The following is a 22,097-nucleotide window of genomic DNA, read 5'->3' as shown; positions in this document are numbered from 1 at the left end:
GGACAGATTTCACCACAAACTTGAAGTCCGAGCTTGCAGAAGAAAACATAACTCAGAGTTGCGTCTCTAAGGTCCTGGACAAAGAAGAACTGGAGGATATCATCAATAACTATGTCTCCGCGATCCATCGCACTTGCGAGAAAACTATCCCGAAGATAAAGCCGTGGAAAGGCGACCCCAGACCACCATGGTGGTCTGCTGAGCTTAACTCCCTGAAAAGGGAAGCAAAAAAATACAAACGTCGCATAAAAAATGCTGCACCCAGCCGAAGGGCTTACGTTGTAGAAGAATACATACTGGCTAGGGATAAATACAAACTAGCGGCAAGCGAAGCAGCCACCCAAAGCTGGAAGGAGTTCTGTACGGCACAAGACCGTGAAAGCGTATGGGACGGTATTTACAGAGTCATCAGGAAAACATCTCGCAGAAACGAAGACACATTGCTAAGGAGCGAGGTCGGCGAAACACTTTCACCGGATCAATCGGCTGAACTCCTAGCAAACACGTTCTACCCGATGGACTCTGTGACAACCGAAACTGCCTATCACAAACAGGTCAGAGAGGCCGTAGAATACAGAACTCCTGCGGAGCTACAAGACCTTTCGGATGATGATCCACCTTTTACAGCTGCCGAGCTGGAACAAGTTCTCTTGAACCAAAATCCAAAGAAAGCTCCAGGTCCGGATGGACTAACATCTGACATATGCAGGGTGGCAATAAACTGCGATGTGGGGTTGTTTTTAGCATTGGCAAATAAATGTCTATCGCTGTCTCACTTCCCCAAGCAGTGGAAAGTCGCCCACGTATGCATTCTCCGCAAACCAGCCAAGGAAGACTACACCCACCCGAAGTCCTACAGACCTATCGGACTCCTGTCGATACTCGGAAAGACAGTCGAGAAAATGTTAATAGGTAGACTTCAGTGGAGACTATTCCCTACGCTGCACCGCAGCCAGTATGGATTCATGCCACAAAAGGGAACGGAGGACGCCCTCTACGACTTAGTCGGGCATATCAGGAGGGAAATTAAATTAAAAAAGATAGTACTTCTGGTATCGCTCGATATAGAGGGCGCCTTCGACAACGCATGGTGGCCAGCTCTCAAGAAACAGCTAGTAGAAAAACATTGCCCGAGGAACCTATACGCCTTGGTCGACTCATATCTGAAGGACCGAAGAGTCATAGTAAACTATGCCAGAGCATCCTGTGAGAGGGAAACCACGAAGGGATGTGTCCAGGGATCCATAGGTGGACCGACCTTCTGGAACCTTATCCTGGATTCGCTTCTGAGAGAGGTACAAAGCATGGGAGTGTACTGCCAAGCCTTTGCGGACGATGTGGTCCTCGTTTTCTCGAGCCAGAAAACCAGCAACCTGCAAGCTTCGGCTGAAACCACCTTAGCGGCCGTACAGGACTGGGGTAAACGTAATAAATTGAACTTCGCACCGCATAAAACCAATGCGATGGTAATGACCAAGAAGCTAAAATACGATACCCCCATAGTCCACATGTCCGGCACTCAGTTGAGGCTTGTAGAAGAAATAAAACTGCTGGGGCTCATTTTGGACTCAAAGCTCACATTCAATGCGCATGTGGCCGCCGTATGCAAGAAAGCGGCTAACATTTATAAACATTTAGCGCGCGCGGCGAAGGTGTCTTGGGGTCTAAACGGAGAAATAGTCCGAACCATATACGTGGCGGTGATAGAGCCCATCGTCCTGTATGCGGCAAGCGCGTGGTCCTCAGCAGCAGAGAAGTTGTCTGTAAGAAAGCAACTAGACTCACTGCAAAGAGGCTTCGCACAGAAAATATGCAAAGCGTACAGAACGGTGTCTCTGACATCGGCACTCGTCCTCTCAGGCCTGCTCCCACTCGACCTTCGGATCCGAGAAGCGGCCATGCTGTTTAAAATTAAGAAAGGCCACTGCGAGGACCTTCTGCCACCGGGCAGAGAGCTGGAGCGCAAGGTGGGTCCGATGCAAAACCCCCATCCATCTCTACTCATGCCAACTGAGTATGAGCGCTTGGAGAGTCTGAACCCTGAAGACCTCGAAAAACACCACATCGTCGGCTCATACATCTACACCGACGGTAGCAAAATAGAGGGCAAAGTAGGAGCAGCCCTAACGTGGTGGGATCAAGGCAAGGAAGTAAGATACTCCACGTTCCGGCTTGAACCGCATAACACCGTTTTCCAATCGGAGATGTACGCACTCTTCCGAGCCGTGGACATGGCGAGGAAATCGAAAAAAAGCTCTATTAACATCTTGAGCGACTCTAGATCGTCACTTGATTTACTAAGGAGTCCTTCGGTAACCCACCCTCTGGCCATTGAGATGAAGAGTCGCATCAGGCAAATCCGAGAAGACAATAGAACGGTGCGGTTCTTTTGGTTGAAGGCCCACGTAGGTACACCGGGAAATGAAAGAGCGGACGAACTGGCTAAAAAGGCGGCCCTAACGAAAAAGACGGCACCCGACTACGACAAAGTTCCAGTGTCGTATGTCAGAAGGCGGATACGTGAAGAGACTGTCGAGTTGTGGCAAGAAAGATACAATTCTTCGGTAACTGGTTCGGTCACGAAAATCTTTCTACCAGACGTAAAGACCGCTTACAAGCTGGTAAGAAAATCGGCACTAACACCTGTCGACACACAAGTACTGACCGGTCACGGAGGATTTGCGGCGTATCTACACAGATTCCACCTTAGGGACAGCCCTTCGTGTATCTGCGACTCAAACTGTCAGGAGACAGTTCTGCACATTCTGCTGGAATGTCCGAGGTTCGGCGGAGAAAGGCTGGCTCTGGAACTCAAACTCCAGACAAAACTAGACCAGACCTCGCTCCGCACCATCTTGGAAAATGAACCGGGCAGAACGTCTTTCCTGACATTTGCGAGAAAAGCCGCTTCCTTGGCTGCAAAAAGAAATAGCACGACCGCTCTACCACAGGCTGCACTCATACCACATAGTGCCAGTACCGTCACAACAACTACCAACACAAACACAAACACAATTACACAGACACCGACACACGTTCAGGTCCGTGTCCCATATACCGTTTACCAGCCTGGGGCAACTGCTTCTCAGCCCCTGAATACCCAAACGCTGCGTGGCCAAATAACACAGACCACACCGTCTTCTCTGCAGAGTTTGTTCCAGAAGAGAGCCAATAAAAACGTACCTCCGCAACCTACTCACAGTAAAACACCAGTGGCCTTGTTCAAAGAATGGAAAGGAAGCGGTGAAGTGGGAATAAAGACCAGATGCGTGGCTCTGTTTATGGACAGCGAAGCGGAGAGAGTCGGAATGAGTTTTTGTCGCTCCGAAGGTCAGGATCGTCTGGTGGTCTCGCCGGGGCTTGCCCTGCTGATGACAGGTAGCACGCAAAACACAAGCATAAAGCGCTCTAAGATCGAGGCGCTTGCGCAAAAACCGAAGGACGACTTAATTTACCGTCTGGTGTGGTTGAAAAATAAAACAATCGTGCTTTTCGAGGAAGGAGAAAGGTCTGCCTTCGCGCAGTCAAGTTTGTGGCTACAGCGGCTGGACGAGGCCTCCGGTGGGGCCCCCGGAAGGATCAGTGTGGACTCAATGAGAGTCGGATATGACAAAGGCAACGTATCAGACAGGTACGGGTGTCTAAAGGCCTCACTGAACAACGAGGTCATTATATACGAAGACAGGGGGGAGGATCTAGGCTACCTAAAACCCAAGATCAGGACATCTAAACCCCCCGCATCGCCAGCTCTTGAAGAGCCCACACCCAGCGGATCGGAGCGCCTACAGAAACAGGTCGAGGCCCAAAAGGCTGAGTTAAGCAATCGGACAAAAGCCACACCGAAACCGAGCCTGATGTCGATGGCGAAGTTTATCCAATCGACGATCTCCCCAAAACGAGGCAAAAAACCGCCCCACTTGTCCCCCAATCAGGTCGATACAAGAGAGCGGCAAATTAAGGCGTTGGAAAGGTTCACCGAGGACGAAAGTTCGAAGCACCCGGAGGCGCCACCAACTGTTCGAACAAGAGCCGATATGGGGCAAGTAACACCACCAAAACTTCGACCAGCGTCCACACCGTCTGAACACGCGCAAAATGCCCTTACCGAGTTCCTGGCCATAACAAAGGCAAACCGAGAGGTGAACCTGGCCACATGCAATAAGATCATGCAGACCTACCAGTACAACAACCTAAAGTTACTGGAGGTGGAACTCGAAGAAGCCGAAGCAGCCATTTACAACAACGACACTCGACAGATACTCAAAGGAAATATGTCGGGGAGGTATATGGCTGCATATAACATCACAGCAGGCTTCGTGAGCGCGGTCGAGTCTGAGGGGCAGGAACAAGAGCCTCAGATGTTCAATACACCACCAGGGGACCCGGTGGTGGTAGTGGCCAGATGCACGAGAGTAATGCTGGATGATCGGATACTCCGGATGGCTCAAACCATCACGGGGGACCGTGACGCCGATGATTCTTCCGTGGTCTGGGGGCTACCTTCACTGGAATGGATAAATGGGGTTCCAGGATGTGGCAAGACAACTCGCATAGTCGGGGAATTCGATGAGGACGAGGAAGTCGTCATTACGACCACAGTCGAGGCTGCCAAAGAACTTAAGGAGAAGCTGGCACGCCGCTATGGCGTTAAAGCCAAATCTAAGGTGCGCACTATGGCCTCCGTACTGGTCAATGGTTTTCGAGGGGGCGCAAAAATCAGCCGTCTTACGGTAGATGAAGCCCTCATGAACCACTTCGGGGCCATAGTGATGGCAGCCCGACTATCAGGGGCTAAGAAGGTGGTCCTCATCGGAGATATTAACCAGCTGCCGTACATCGACAGGGAAAACCTGTTCAAGATGCGGTACAGCAGACCAACCCTGATAACAGGCATATCGTGGGAGCTGTCTTGTACGCACCGAAACCCCAAGGATGTCGCCTTCGCCATCAGCGAGGTCTACAAAGATATTTATAGCTCAAGCCCAATAATCCGTTCCCTGCGCGTGGAAAGCTTCACGGGCGCGCAAATCTCTGCAAAACAGAACTGGACCCTATACCTGGTCTTCACGCAGGAAGAGAAGAAGTTGCTGGTGGACCGGGGATACGGGAAAGGGGAGGGGTCGCGTGTCTTGACTATCCACGAGGCGCAGGGCCAGACGAGTGAGAGTGTCATCGTCATCCAGACGAGGAGTGGGAGGCTGCGAATACATGACAGCGTTTCGCACGCGATAGTCGCGGTGACTAGACACACCAAGGCCTGTGTCTACTACACCGACTACAGAGATGACGCGATCTGTCGTTTCGTCGGGAGGGCGGCGGAGGCTACGGAAAAAGACATCCTCGAGCATAGTCTCAAGATGGCGATTCATAATAGAGACACCGCCGTCGTTGAGAGTATTCTCGAGATGTCAAAATAAAATTCGAATAGGTTGCTTTGCTTGGGAGGAGTAAGTTTGGTAGTAATATAGACAATATTAAAAAATATATTTCTAAGAAAACGATTATTACGCATGTAAATAATGTAAGATTTAGCTAGATATAAGTATAGTATTATAAGGAAATAATAATAATACAAAAAAAAAAAAAAAAAAAAAAAAAAAAAAAAAAAAAAAAAAAAAAATGTTGTACCATAGATTAGATTAAGAACCGGTCGGTGGACTCACGTCTCTTTTGGAGACATTAAAAACAAACATAGTCTGACTTGAACAGCGATGTTGTTGACTAACGCCTACCTTGAAATAGAGAAAAAAATAAAAATAAAAATTTGCATGTATTAGAGTAAAAAAGGACATGGGTTCATAAGCCCGTGGATGTATAAGACTTGTTAAAAAAAAAAAAAAAAAAAAAAAACCGCTTTTCTATGCCCTATCCTATACTCAAAGGTTGTCTGGAAGAAATCGCTCTTTTAGCGATAAGACCACCTTTGTATATCTCTCCTCCTCTCATTTAGGGCTTGTTTCACCTGTTGTCTGTATGACGGTACCAAAAAAGTTTGATGTTTTTTTTTATTACCATCAATTTGCAATTTATTTCTAGGACATTTATATTCGCCATTGTTAATCTATAAGCTTTAGTTTATTAAATGAGGCGAAACAGGTACTAATGAGCTCTGTTATCTCCTGCACTTAAAACCTATTAGTAGTTTATGTGCAGAATAAACTTCATCAACCCGCAGGGAAACAGGCGCTAAGAACAAGAAAGCGGAGGATAAGATTAAAGACGATGCAAATAGTGATATCGTTTTATACTTTGTCACAATAATATCAATTAAGAGGATGAGTATTAGTAGGTATATAAAAAATGAAGTTATTTTCATGTATTTTATGCATTAGGTACACGCTCAGTAAACGTAATTATTATGACAGCTAAAAGCGAATTATTAATATAAAAATTATTTCGACTTAAATAAATCACAAAAACAAAAAATGTTTTGTACCCGTTTCTTTCTTATATGTCGAATGATAATAATAATATTTGGATACAAGCGTCGCTGTGTCGGGGAATGTCGGAACGTTAGCCAATCTGCCGTAAAAGTTATTTAATTTATTGGGCGGTCGCTTGGACGTTATTTAAATTTTGTAATAGACGTATTTTGATATAATATTAACTAAATTTCCAATTAAGCCAATCCGAGGAAATTGAATTTAAGGGAAATCATTATTGCAATCATGAATTAAGTAAATAATATCGATTTCATAATTAATTGTTATGACGTCTATACGTTTTTTATAACTCACCTGATGGTAAGCGATTACTCTAGCTTAAAGATGTCAGAAACACCAGAAGCGTCGCAAGCACGTTGCTGACCTTACCTCTAATCCCCTTCCCCCAGGAGCTCTGGTCATCTTACTCACTGCAGGAACACAACATTGCTTGAAAGCAGTATTGTTTAGCGAGCTACCCCAGTAGGGCTCCTCCAGATTTTGAGCAAGAGATTTTCTGCTGTACACTATCTCAGATAAATATGATATACTAGCTGACCTGGCGAACTTCGTATCACCTTATTCTTTTCTGAATAATAACATAATATATCAAAATAAAATATAGCCTATCTTTTAAGTTGGATCAAACTGCCCACGGTGTTCAAATTTGATTAAAATCGGTTAAGTAGTTTAGGAGTCCATTGAGGACAAACATTGTGACACGAGATTTATATATATTAAGAAAGATAATGTACATACATGATATAATGTACATAGTTTATTAAACGAACAGCATAATGTTAAAAGTTTATGCTCAGGGCTGAACGATTATATACTGAAAAAAATTACCTTTACATACATTTTCTTTGACATACGAAGAAGTGACCATTGTTTTTGCCTCTTACTAGCTATTTGTTCCACGAGCGAGTCGTGTTGGCCAAACAGCTAGGATTTATATCTAGGACGATATATACGAGTAAGTATTTGTCGCAGAATGCTTGCTTGTGGGATTACTGGATCAGTTTGCTTTATCTTTTTGTCTTCAACTTCGCTATGTCTTCGATATCGTCTTTTGTAACTCACGCGTTATCTTACAGGACCATTACATCGTGGTAATTTCCTGAATCTAGCCGGCGAAGTTGGGCAAACCAAATTAGATTAGAGTCTTGTTTCCCGCACATCCACCTCAGCATTTTTGATTTCAGCTACTTGAATGATATGCACATTCTTTTGGGTTATGATCCACTTTTTAAGATTCTCCCATAAGGACTGATCCTTGACACAAACATAGGCATCCTTATTACAAGTTCGTCTTAAACACTCTATGTGTACTGTGTATTATTATTATATGTATTGTAATATTTTTAATGATACCTGTTACAACAATTTTACTTTTATATATCCGCCAAACCGCAGTGGAGTAGCGTGGTGGATTAAGCTCTAATCCTTCTCCTACGTCGAGAAAGAGGACTTTGCCCAGCAGTGGGATGATACAGGCTGAATGCATATCGCTATGCGGTGCTGGTATCTGATTTGATTTTGGATTAATTTCAATAATAATAATAAAGCGCCTGAATCAAAAGGAGAGTGACGTTAATGAGTAGCATTTATTATCGGCGGTCAATATCGGTCAGTCGCGTGTACGGAATGAATTTACCGCAAGGCGCAAGCCCGCAAATCTGCTTTATAAATTACAGCGATAAAACACCTGATTTTTAATTCAATCGATGTTCCATTTGGTAATAGAATACTATAAACTCTATAAATCTCTTTTACAGAAGCCATTATTTATTAAAAAAATATATCTTAATTGTTTATATGAGTTATGAGTTTACATTATTAAGATATTCTACTATTATGTTTAATATATTTTAATAATACTGTTTTCAAGCAGTATTGTGTTCCTGTTGGTGAGTATGGTGACCAGAGCTCCTGGGGGGGGGGGATTGGGGATTTTGTCGGCAACGAGCTTGCGATGCTTCTGATGTTGCAGGTGTCTATAAGCTACGGTAATCCCTTACCATCAGGTGAGCCGTACGCTTGTTTGCCGACCTAGTGACATAAAAAAAAAAAAAAAAATTATTTGATAGGTTGTTGACCTGAGTTTGATTTAGTAAAAATTGCTTTAAAAATATGCAGTACTTAAAGTATACTTCAAGTCAACAAGAATTAAGTTATTATTTATTATAAAGATTTGAATTTAATATTTATTTGATAGATGTTGGAAACTATTTATTGTTTGAATTCCTGTTTTCAGCGTAATACTGCATCTGAAAGCTTATCATCTTGAATACGGCAAAGTTGTTTCAGTGAATTCAGTTGTTTGCGAACCGTGGACGGGAATGCATGTTCCCGAATCCCATTTTATTTTTGTCTTTTCCACGAACGTAACTTCGTGACTTGAGAATACCGTGATCGGGATTAAAAATAAATACTTTTATTACTTCTTGTTTTGTGATCAAAATATTGATGATATATGTTTTCGTAAAGAAAATATTACTTTAGTGACTAAAATTTTTTCTTCTAGGTAAGTTTTTTAAATATTATTAGACTTATTACGTACTATATGATTGTTATAAATATTTGTTTTCAGTATTAAATATTTATTAAAAAATAAATCGAATAAGTTAAAGCACGCTGTCCTTTAAAAAGATATCAGGTTTTAAGTGCTTGTATTTGAACTTATGTAACTTTACGCATTGCAGACTTCATTAAATTAAAATTTACCTTTTTACTTTGGATAATTGTCAGGTGTCGATACAATTATTGCTTAGAGATCGAATTGTATAACATTGGTAAGAAATTGACTTCTTTTATAGGACGCGTTAAATATTTGTTATTCTAGGCCTTAAAAATTTGACACAAGTAGTTTTATTTTTAATCATACAATTGACTTTAATTTAAAATTATTCATGAATTTATCTTTATTTCAAATATACTGCTATATATAATATTACTAAACGCGATAAAAATTGATGTATAATTTTTGTTAACATGGGAAAGAATAATTAATTTCCGAATGTTTTTATTTATTTAGACGTAATCAGTCCTAAGTATACAAGCTTTGGCAATTTGTAATAGGCGCCGGCCTGATTTGTTGACCCATAATACAATAGGTTAGGTCAATAATGAGTTTTGCTGCATTAAACGTCATAATTAACACATTACAATTTGAAATAGGAATTTCAGGTCTATAATAAAACATTACTGTCTATGTTTTCAATTTATTTGAATAAAAACAAAATAAAGTCTTTAATTTAATTTAATATTATAGGAATATTTTTCAATATGAAACAACAGTAGAACCCTGTAGGATTTGTTGAAAACTTTTGAGTTTACTAAGACGGATCACGCATTAACGTTACAAATAAACTAACTTTAGTAATTTTTTAGCAAATATACCAAAGTGCATGCCACTCTCGCGTGTAACATTATATCGCAGCGCTTTTTAAATGGTAGTAGCTTTTAGTTGCTGTTGGAAAATAACAGTATTTTGTTGAAATTATATACAAAATTGCATGACATTATATTTACTTAAACATAATATTAATTTACACTCATTTTCCAGATATAAAATGAGAAATGTTAGTTAAAGATGCCGTGTAAAATATAAATAGTTAACTCTGTTAGGGGAGTTTTCGGTTATTTGTGAAAGTGTGAAGATTAGTACAAGTATGTGCAAGGGAGTGAAGAATGTAAACTGGGAGACTGAAACCTTGATGGGATCAGCAGCGCCCGTACCTAATTGGGAACGATTTATACCAAGAGCAGCTCTGTCACATATTGGGCTATTTGTAGCCCTCATGTTGTATACTGCTGGAGGTGGATTGGTAAGTATCTCGTCTAGGCTTTTTACATTATTGATACTTACCTTAAAATTAAATTTAGATAAATCATTAATTACATAATAATAATTTTCAAAAAATCAAATAAGTAATGAGGTTATAAATACATTTTATCCAAAGATACGTGAAATGCGCACTTTAGGTCAAAATCTAAACTAAAAATATTTGGCATTCGTGCTTAAACTTAATAGTGATATCCTTATTCACGGTATACTAAAAAAAAAGAATAATTTGTGTTATTGCAATTTTTTCAAAAATCAGCAAATTCTTCCTCATACAAACAAACTGGACTTTCCTTTATTTTTTCTTCATCATAGTTTTCGAAATAAGATGAATCACCTGGAGAGCGAATTTTAGGTATAAAAGGTGCAGGAAAACGACAATTCAGTAAGTTATCCCACTCAATTTCGCGAAACCATTTATGATTTTTAAAATCTAGAGCACCGCTTTTTAAATTACCTAAACGTCTAGTTATATCAATCTGTAAAATACGTGATACCAAATCTTTCAATTCTGGCGAAAAGTGACTTGGACATCGATATTTTCCAGCTACAATTTTCTCATAAATTCTCATAGGATCCGATGCATAAAATGGTGGATGACCAGCACTCATTTCAAACAAAAGAACACCAAGAGACCACCAGTCAACTGACATACCGTAGCCTTTGCTCAAAATGATTTCAGGCGCTAAATATTCCGGAGTACCACAAAGAGTCCAGGTTCTACCTCTGACTAACTTGCAAAACCCGAAATCAGTTAATTTGATATATCCAGTTCGTTCTATTAAAATATTTTCCGGCTTTAAATCTCGATAAACTAGTTCACAAGCATGCAAATATTCAAGCGCCAGAATAACTTGAGCGCCATAAAATCTCGAAGACGTTTCTTCGAATTTCCCCAATTTACGAAGGTGCGAGAACATTTCTCCTCCAGCTACGTACGGCAAAATATAGTACAAGTATACATTGTCCTTGAAAAAATATTTCATGTAAACGCAGAACGGAAAATTTAAGCCGCATAGTATTTTCTTTTCATAGTAACTGTGTTCAATTTGCTTTAACTTCACTATTTTTTCCTTTTCTAACATTTTCATAGCGTAAAACTTGCCGGTGCCTAAATGTTTAGTTAAATATACTACTCCAAATGCTCCAGTACCTAATATTTTCTGAGTATCGAAATCCTCCAGTTTTGAATGAGTCTGAGGTTTTTCATTCCAAGAGTCTATAAAATCTTGATGTAGTTTTTTGAGATATTTACTATACTGTTCTTGTTTTGCAATAGAATAGCCCCCAAGGTAAGGTGAGCTAATATACCGTTTGGCATCATCAGCCATAGCGTCGATTTCTTTTTGTGAAATCAGCTTGAGAGATTTTTTGTACAATTGTTACAATAAAACAGCCCGTCTCGAGGTTGACGTAACATAGAGCATATGTACTTATGTAAGAAATTAATACTTATTACAGAAAGAAGTTTCTACAATTTACGATGAAAAATAAATACAGTGAATTTTTTCTAATAGTAAATATTTTAATTTATATTTTATTTTATTTAGATGAAATGTTACCTTAGTTAATTTTGTTTTATGTCAATGTATTATAAATTTTATATTTTTCAGATAAAATATTTATATTTGTAACTAGACGAAATCAAAAATTGACAGTTATAATGGAGCTGATGACAATAAAAGCGGAATAATGCGATTTTTATTTACATTTTCATGAAGTGATTTTATAATATTATTTATATTTTTATGAATCATGTAATATATTTGAACGTTTATATTTGTAATATATGGCAAAATCTTCATACAGTCGCCAGAATCACCAGGATCATCGTCGTTATTTAGATATGTTGAAATGTGAATTTGTAAAGAGGTACGAAGATCCATCTCCTTCTGAAAAAATGCCGATGGATTATGATAGCATAAAAGCTATCGGCAGTGGTGCTTATGGAGAAGTATTTTTAGTCAGAGATAAAAGCACATTCGCGTATCATGCTATGAAAGTTGTATCAAAAGGGATTGTCGTTGAAAGGAAACATGTAAAACACTTAATATTAGAAAAAAAAATTCTCCAAGCCGTCCAGTTTCCTTTTGTTCTCTCTTTAGACGAGGCTTTCAAAGATAACTTGTATCTTTACTTTGTACTCCCATATGTAGCTGGGGGAGAACTATTTACGTATATACAAAAATATGGTAGTTTATCACATTACCTATCTAAATTTTATGCAAGTCAAGTAACACTAGCGTTAGAATATTTACATTACTGTGATATTGTACATAGGGATATCAAGCCTGAAAATATTTTGATTGACATAAATGGGTATATAAAAGTATGTGATTTTGGTTTTTGTAAAATACTCAAGAAAAAAACGTGGACCTTATGTGGCACACCGGAATATTTAGCGCCCGAAGTGATTATGTCAAAAGGTTACTCCTTTCCTGTAGATTGGTGGGCTTTAGGAGTGCTAATATTTGAAATGGGTGCTGGTTATCCTCCTTTCTTTTCTTCAGATCCGAGCAAGTTATACGAAAAAATTTTAGAAGGTCATTTCAAGTGTCCAGATAATTTTAACCCCGATTGTAAGCATTTGATTAAGAGTTTATTGCAAGTTGATCCGACGAAGCGTCTAGGTTCTTTAAAGAGTGGTATCTACGATATTAAAGCTCATCCATGGTTTAATGATATTTGTTGGCAATCTATACTGCATCAAAGGGTACAGGCACCTTTTGTTCCTATATGTCCTTCCCCAGGTGATACGAGCAATTTTCCAGAAATCGAACAGACGAAACTGAAAAAGAGTTCCCAGTGTCTTTATGAAAACGAATTTGAAGATTTTTAAAAGGATAAAATGTACCTCATATTTGTAATGTATCTATTTTAAAATCTAGACAATCATCACATCATCAAAAAAGTAAACGGTGATTTCATCGACTTCGAGTCTCTCATAGGCAAAATAACAAGCAAAAAAATATAAATCATTAAATTTCTAAAATAAATCTTTGCAACAATTAATTTATTTTACAATTATAAAATTTTATAAACTACGCTCATTTGTCGTTTTAATATAAAATGCCTTTCTTTCGGAATCGAAATTGTTCTTAAAATTGTATTTATTAATTTTGGTTTAGCCCGTAACATTCCACTGCTGGGGACATGCCTCTTTCTCCTCGTAGGAGAAGGGTCAGAGCTTAATCCGCCAATCGGAACTTGCTCCGCTGCGGGTCGGCTGATATATATTTCCCTATTATGAGTAAAGATCGCTATCAGGTGTCTATGATAGCAACCTTGACCGACAGCTTAACGTCCTCTCCGAGGTGCGGTGGGGAGACCCACAAGGATAGTCAAACAGACCGGAAAGAAATATTTGTACAAATACAAATATCCATGCCGAGCTGGAATCGAACGCGCTAGCGTCGATGAGTGTGCTCGTACACGCTACACGTATCACTACATAGGAGCGATGACATTTATTTATTAATTTATTAAAACATAGTAAATATTTTTAATATTTATCTTCCACGTGGAAGATTTTAGTTTCCTTGTGAGTTTTCTATACTTAGTACTGAAGTTTTGTAGTAACCAACAAGCATAGACTAGCAACATAGAGCACAAATGAAATAAATATGGCAAACATTTGATAATCTTATACTGTCATTAAACTCCTGTAACGTCACTAGCAATCTATTAACCACTAATAGGGGCATAAAATAGAAAGAGATTTTTTAATAATAAGGAAAAATATTAATAAAATGATATTTGATAGGAAAGAGGATAAAACTGAACACTACTCTTACGAATTACAAATCAGTCATAAGCGTCACTTAGATGTGTTGAAACAAGAGTTTTTGAAAAATTATGCTACCGTCACAAAGTACGATAAATCAGCGGAAGATTTTGATCTCATCCGAATTATAGGTATTGGCTCCTATGGGACAGTTTTCCTTGTACGCGATAAAACTACTTTCGAGTACCATGCTATGAAGGCTATAGAAAAAAGTCAAGTTATAAAAAGGAAAAACATCAAACAGCTTTATCAAGAAAAAAAAATATTACAAAGCATTCAATTTCCATTTGTGATATCGCTAGATTTTTGTTGCAAAGATAACTTATATGTTTTCCTTATATTACCATTCGAAGCCGGCGGTGAACTTTTTACATTAATTAGAAGAATGAAGAATCTTTCCGAACCCTTGGCACAGTTTTACACCGCACAGATGGTTTTAGCTTTAGAATATCTTCATCATTGTTGTATAGTTCATAGGGACATCAAGCCAGAAAATGTTATGATTAATGAATCTGGATATATAAAACTCGGTGATTTCGGTTTTGGCAAAACAATAAAAAGTCGAACATGGACCATTTGTGGTACACCCGAGTATATAGCTCCAGAGATTATCTTGTCTAAAGGATACAGTTATAGTGTAGATTGGTGGTCGCTTGGAATACTTATTTATGAGATGATAAGTGGCTACCCTCCGTTTTACCATTCAGACACGATGAAACTTTACGAAAAAATTCTTAACGGAGTTTATAAAACTCCTGATTATATGACGCCCACATGCAAGTCTTTAATAAAACATTTACTAGATGTGGATCCAACAAAGCGCTACGGTTCTTTAAAGGCTGGTGTATATGATATTAAAAGTCATGTTTGGTTTGACGAAATAAATTGGCATATGATATTGCACCAGAAAATATACCCACCATTTATTCCTATATGTAGAAAAACCGGCGATACTAGTAACTTTCCTGAAATGGATGACGTGAAATTAAAAAAGTCTCCCAACTGTTTATTTGAAAAAGATTTTGAAAACTTTTAATTTATATGATAAAACTCGTATTTTTGGTAAAAATCTCAGCCATTAAAAAGTTATAATCTAAAGTATCGTTTTAATTTTTTTCATTTACGATGGAAATATAGTAAATATTATGTTAAAATATCTTAAACATATACCTTATTTAACTAGTATTTCATTATTATTCCATCTAAATTGTTGATAATCTACATGATTTAAACGATAGCAAAGTTACGAGTACATGCGTAATTAATTAGCCTTTGTGTCGCAATTTGATATAGTTTCGTTAAATAAGGAAAAGAAAACTTAATTATTCAGATGATTTTATTCGATATGAGTATTTATGCGTGTATAAAACTTTATATGGCTACTAAAGGCGTACTCATAATGTTATAAAACTGAAAATATAATAAATATTTAACTTAAAACTTTTTTAAGGTGAAGTATTTTATTTTTATATTTAAGCATAAAATAGGATACTTTATAGGTAGATATAGTTAACAAAACCTATTCACATATTTTTAGTAGCGACTGCATACATATGCACGCTATGCTACATGGCTGCAGATGTAGAACATTTTATTATATCATACCACTTATAGTATAGAACTTTTTAATATGAAACAATTATTATTTATTCTATTTAGGTGTTTCGGGCGCTTGAATATCCAGCCGAAGTGGCGAAGCAAGAATATCTTAGAGATCGTCTCCTGACTGAACGATGGAATCTTATAAGAGTAGTATCTGATTACAATATGAATGGAACTGAAGAAGTTAGCTTAGAAAAAGTTTTAAGTGATCAATTAGCTGTCTATGAAAAGGTGAGAAATCAAAAGTTCTAAATTATTAATATGTTAATCGATTAATAAATTTCTTTAAAATTTTCTTTGATTTTAACATTATTGTATCGACTTTTCTAACGTTTTATATATTTAGGCTTTAATTTTTTTTCAATATTTAGGTATAGAAACTAAATTTTCTCATAATTATATTTATAAAAAAACCATAACATTCTTAAATTGCGAAATTCAAAAATATTTTATGTTGGTTAATAATGGGTTTTGTTCCTTTTAAGTATTTACAACTGCAAGTTTTGTAGGAAGAATTTAGCTTTTCTGTTGTGGAAAGTTTTAATTACACGATATCATGCTATAAAACGTAATTGTAATGATTTCAACACGAAAAACATAAATTGACATAAATAAGCCTGTATTAATTTTGATATATGTAAATTTGAAATAAACGTTGGGATTACGTAGTAAAAATTTTATTCATATACATATTTACGTATTTGGTTTATCTACAAAAAACCTGCCTGTTTCTTTAAAATAATAATAATGTTAATATATATACAATTTTGAATTTTCTTTAATAGAACTCTTAAACTCTGTTTAGTTTTAATTGTAAGAAATTTATATAATCATTTTGACACTACAAGTAATTTCATGACTAATTTTGTTATATTTTTACCAACCTTAAAAAGTAATTCGTACGATTTATTTTTGTGTTACCCACACATAAGGGAATTCTAAACATTTTTAAATATCGTATCAAAAATCGCTTAGAACCGAATATAAAATCATCATATCAAAAATTCGATCTAGCGGTTACATCGTTCCATAGCTTAATTGGCTAGAGCACCGACACGGTCAGTCGGAGATGCAGGTTCGATCCCCGCTGGAACGTTCGATATTTGATATGATACTAAAAAATGCTTAAAAATTAAATTTAAAAAAGTTCTAAAAATGTAGTTTGTTTATAAAATTATTATGTTGATAAATATTTCAATTTTGTAATTAACATTTGTTATATTTTTATCATTTTTAAATTGTAATTAATATATAATATAATAAAATAGGTTTTATCTTCTTTACAAGGTTTTGGAAGAAGCATCTGGAAATGGTATCGCGCTAGAAATAGAAAGAAATTTTCCTCCTTTGGAAGAAAAATGGAGTATATTGCAAGCTGTGTTCTTTTCCTCGACTGTGCTCACCACAATAGGTGTGTACGATCATGTAAGCATACACAGTGTATAATGTGTTCCTAATATTTACAAGGGGTTCACCCTATTTACAAGATCATATATGAAAAGTTAAGTTTGTTGAATTTGTAAAATAAAAAAGCTTACTTTATATAACTATAGTTAGCTGTATTTGTTTTTAAGTATTTTTAACCATGTGAGAATGTTTGGTATGAAGCATTTAGATCAAAAACAAAAAAGTCATCGACTATATTATTCCTATTTTTATTACAGGATACGGCAACATAGTGCCAGAAACATTCTGGGGAAGATTGTTTTGTATTGCTTACGCACTCATCGGGATTCCACTAACTCTGACTGTGATCGCTGATCTCGGAAGAGTATTCGCAACGGTCGTGTCCGTTGTGGCCAAACATTTACCAACGATGCCAAGTAAGTTCCAGGGAACGTTTTTTGTGCGGTTTGCGAACATGAGCAAGTCAGTAGCACACGTATTTACTGATATTGATAAAAAAAGAAATATTATTACATTTATTTGCAGTAATTGTTTGTTGTATCTAGAGTGGTGTAGTCGACTATCGGAAACTAATCCGGCGGGTCAGAGATCTTTGTACGCTTTTTGGGCTGTCTGTTTCCTATTCGTCTACTTATCAGCCGGAGCAGGACTGTTTAAAATGTGGGAAGATGATTGGAGTTTCTACGATGGATTCTATTTCTGTTTCATAACGATGACTACTATTGGATTTGGTGATCTAGTTCCGAGTAAGTATTTCGACGTTTGCATTAGTCATACTACATACAAAAAAAACTAAAATAAATGATCCTTTTCTTTTCAGAAAGACCAAAGTACATGTTACTTTGTACGTTATATATTTTGATAGGCTTGGCACTCACGTCGACAATTATTGAACTAGTTAGGAGACAGTACGCTAGGTCGTGGCAACAACTGCGAGCTCTATCTGGTCCCTTGGCAGACACATTAAGAAGACTTGGCGACGCCGGGCGGGGAGTCGACGTGTCTGCGCTCCATAACGATCTCAGAAAGGTCTTAACTATCGTAAGTAATGTTTATGCTTTGTACGGAACTACTGGCTAAGCCTTGATTCAATTTATTTACAGTTCACATAAATGCATTTCGCTGTTTGCCAAATAACTTGGATTTTTTATTAGATATGTAGGTTACATAAGATGGTTTTTACGATGACTTATTGCGGTTTTTTCGTTCTAAATAAAGATGGATTCCGTATTTGGTAAGTATAATGTCGTATAAAAATTGTAGAATTTTGTTAAAAAATATTTATTTTGTGACAATAAAATCAAATTTATAAGATTATCTTAACATATTAAATTTTCGTTTATGCGATTAACAACTCATATGTATCTAATGCTAAATGTCAAAAATGTAAATAAATTATTCAATTCATTTCATTTCCAAATATTATTTTAATAAAATGTGTAAAAGTAGATATAGTACGTATATTAGTCATTATATGAACAATTACTGAGTGTTCAATAAGTGTATGTGTGTTTACGTGTCGAGTTCAAAGCCTAGCTCGAATGATCAGACTGCAGTGGCGACAGACATCCGTCTTCTTCGTAAACATCTGAACGTTCTCCTCTGTTTGATAGTCAACTCTCAGATCAATACCGGAGATGTGTACGTACATAAGTGCTAAAAGTGAACGCCTTTCTATATAGACTAAGTATTGCATATTTCGCTTTACAGTAGCTAGATATGTTATATAGCTCAGATCCGTACACTAGGTAAACATTTATTAATATAAAAAATATATATTAGTAAGCTTCACATCTATTTTTACATCATTGATTGTATTGTGTAGCTTGCATAAGTAAAGATCGAGGTCGTTGAGTGCTTCAATGTCGCAATAGCCACCCTTTTAGTTTTAGTACACCATCAAATACATCATATGGTTTAATAATAGCTAAAGTGAAACATATGAGTTTTTTTATTCTTATTTTAAATCTGAATCAATAAGGTTTCAATTGATTGGTTTTAAAAAGTAGTCGTCTAGCGGAGGAACAAAAAAAAGTATTATGTACTAAAAATGAACGTTATGAAATATTTTTATAAGTTTCCGATCACGTGGTTATAAAAATCGTTATGTTATAAAAGTGCGTCAGTGTTTCGTTAACCTTCGATAAGATGTATCCGACTATTGCGTGTCAATGTTCATGAATATAACGGTAACCTTTTGCGTTATTATTTTTGTGATATGAAAATAAATTTACACGATTTAAATTTATGTCTGTTAATATATATATATATTTGTAGAACATACTAGTATGTATTATATATAGAAACAAATTGCCAGTATATTGCACACACATTACGAGCGACAATAGATTTATTTCTCGTAGTGTAAACCTTCATTTCAACGACATTCTCAACTCTAACAATGTTAGTAATATTGTCAAAGTTTTTGAATCATAACATTAATAACTACTTTACCATTAGATCTCTGAAAAGTTATATTCCGTAGTTAAGCTTGGTCTGAGGTTGAAGAGGTCAGAATAGTAAATACTTACATTTATACCTGTTACTTAAACTTAAATTATTTATACCTAATCAGTAATTATGATTTACATAATAATAATGGAAAGTGTTATAATTTTTTAAATAAAAATGATGTAAATTATGTTTTTATACATAAATATAGAAATACTTGGATAGAATGTAAGGGTACATAAAAATGTATATACCCAAGCAACTTGGACACTTGCCAAGGGTACGGACCTCAGGGTCTCAAAGTTTGCAAGGACGCGAACATATTTTTTTCAAATATGTTTTCCCTGTTATTAGTTCAAATGACCGATTATATTAAAAGCATAAAACTACTGAATCTATACTGTACTTCTAATAATTACCGGGGAAAAGTACGATTAATGTCATTTCGTTATAAAGGTAGATAACAGTAACATCTATACTGTTATACCCGTGGGACGCAATATTGAACCCTTGCTAATGGTGCCAATAATTTTAGATACAACAATAATCCCTTTCGTTTCTAAAGTAACGAATTAACAAACCATAGCAACTAAGGTATAGTTGCTACATTTGAATAAAGCACGTTTCAGATATCTATTTTTTTTAAATTGAACTTTTATTTATAGAAAAGTGATCATTAAATAGAAATTAATTCAATAATTGTTTAGATACTGTAAAATACACCTTCATACTTGTTCGTGAAATACACCTTCATTCGAAATGCCATGGATGATAATAAAATTGATGTGAAGGTAAGGGTCACAGAATTAATAGCGTGGATTCGTAGAATCTATTTCGGTGTCCTTTTACACACTTTTTATTAGCTTAACCTGTATGTTTGTATGTTTGTAACCGACCCCTTTGGACTTTATTTTGAACCACTTTAACCGGTCAGATTTAGACTTATCGAGGACCGATGGCAAGCCACTAATTTGATAAGGTTTTCTACTTTTTAATTTGGTTTATTTATAAAAGCGTATTTTTTTTTAGTTTTTTTAAACTATTATTATTTGACACATCGTTCTACTAAACTTTTATTTTCATCTCATTCGTTAACATTTAAACAAACGTGCAAACAAAATCGTATTTACAAACTCATATACTTTTTTATGAAGTCATGGCTCATAACGACAAATTAGTTAATACTCTCTGTTACATTTGGCAAGATGTGATATATTATATAGTTTTTTTTTCTCAGGTTATTGTCATTATTTACATTGTTGTTTTATATGTTTTAGGTCACAATGCCCAAATTTAGCGGACGTGATGCTCTAGGTGAGAAAAGCAAACTGGAGTGGGAGGCGGCCGTGGAGGCGGTAATCAGAGATATCACTAGCCCTGTTACGAGTCAACCGAAACCACCCATAGTCCAAATTGTTATATATGAATCATCAGTCTAATCCCTAGAAGATACATGGCAAATTTTCCTGTGCTCCAATTCACTTTTCCATCGTTAAATATTTCACTATCCAATTTAAAATAATTCGATAAATAGTTTCAATCGCTACAAACTTTTGCGATGATGTAACGCAATGATGTAATAGTTTTAAACTAACTACTTATAAACCACGGGAAATTTTGCGCCATAAACATGTTTGATAGCTTTTTTACAATGAAACACATAAACGAACGCAATTTGTTACCCGCTGTCAAAACTCTAAAATAAAACAAACAGTATGTCCATCTCTATTTCCAGTCCTATTTATAAGACTCGTCCGTTTCAGACTTTCACAATATATTATCCAGAGCTCGGAAGTTATTGAAACAAGCAGTTTAAAATGTTAATAAACTGGTTACTCCTTTTATCAAACTATGTACATTGATATTTGATAGAACAAGCTAGGGAGGCGTTATATACTTTTGCGATAGAATCAACGTGATTAAGTGGAACCAAAATAATGATAGAGTACGTGATTAGGCAGTGGTGTAAGGCTGTGATTTATAACAACGACCTAATTTCACAAAGCGTGACATCTGCAAGTTAAACAACACGTTATAGTTCCCATAACTTGACAGTTTTTATTTTTTAATTAGATTTATCCCACAAAAATTAAGGCGCAAAAAAAATTCTGAAGTATTATATTTTTATTTTAATTATTAGGTCTAAGATATAATATTGTTTTCCATTTTTTATTTTCTGTAAGGGAATAATGAATGCAATAATTTAGTAAATTCAGTGTTCGTAATATAATACATAAATTCGTTGTGAGGAGATTATGTTATTATCATTTCGAAGACGATCAAATCGCGTGTCTGAACGAGATAAAGCGGGATTCACTGGAACACTTGTGCTGTTGTCGTATTTGAAATGTACAATACAATGACGACTTTCCTAAGTATTAAGTTATTTTTATTGTATAGGTAATTGAGTAGTTGAGTTTCTGATTAAAATTGGGTTTTAATGCAAAAAGAAATTTTATTAATAAAAGTTAAGGATAAGGTACCTAAAAAGCATTTTATAAAATATCAAAGCATCGAATGGATTATTCCGCGAAAAATTTCAGATACAAAATAAATTCGGTAAAATAAATTCAATCTCCACATT

General features: G+C 36.2%; 3 protein-coding genes across 3 annotated transcripts; 2 read left to right on the top strand and 1 right to left on the bottom strand.

Annotated features, from left to right (window-relative positions):
- The first annotated feature begins 10,096 nt into the window (after positions 1-10,096).
- Positions 10,097-21,362, top strand: LOC123670103 (TWiK family of potassium channels protein 9-like). Its single transcript, XM_045603611.1, has 7 exons — positions 10,097-10,252; positions 15,713-15,886; positions 16,943-17,066; positions 17,320-17,478; positions 17,608-17,808; positions 17,883-18,103; positions 20,791-21,362. Exons 1-7 carry the CDS (start codon positions 10,097-10,099, stop codon positions 20,950-20,952), a joined length of 1,197 nt encoding a protein of 398 aa, XP_045459567.1. The 3' UTR covers positions 20,953-21,362.
- On the bottom strand, positions 10,518-11,600 carry LOC123670104 (cAMP-dependent protein kinase catalytic subunit alpha-like). Its single transcript, XM_045603613.1, has one exon. The coding sequence runs from the start codon at positions 11,598-11,600 to the stop codon at positions 10,518-10,520; it is 1,083 nt and encodes a 360-aa protein (XP_045459569.1).
- LOC123670105 (cAMP-dependent protein kinase catalytic subunit 1-like) lies at positions 12,059-13,215 on the top strand. Its single transcript, XM_045603614.1, has one exon. It carries the CDS (start codon positions 12,059-12,061, stop codon positions 13,106-13,108), a length of 1,050 nt encoding a protein of 349 aa, XP_045459570.1. The 3' UTR covers positions 13,109-13,215.
- Positions 21,363-22,097: the final 735 nt, after the last annotated feature.

Source organism: Melitaea cinxia, chromosome 4 (genome assembly GCF_905220565.1).
Source record: "Melitaea cinxia chromosome 4, ilMelCinx1.1, whole genome shotgun sequence".
In the NCBI taxonomy this organism is placed as follows: Eukaryota; Metazoa; Arthropoda; class Insecta; order Lepidoptera; family Nymphalidae; genus Melitaea; species Melitaea cinxia.
This window is presented reverse-complemented; position numbering and strand designations above follow the sequence as displayed.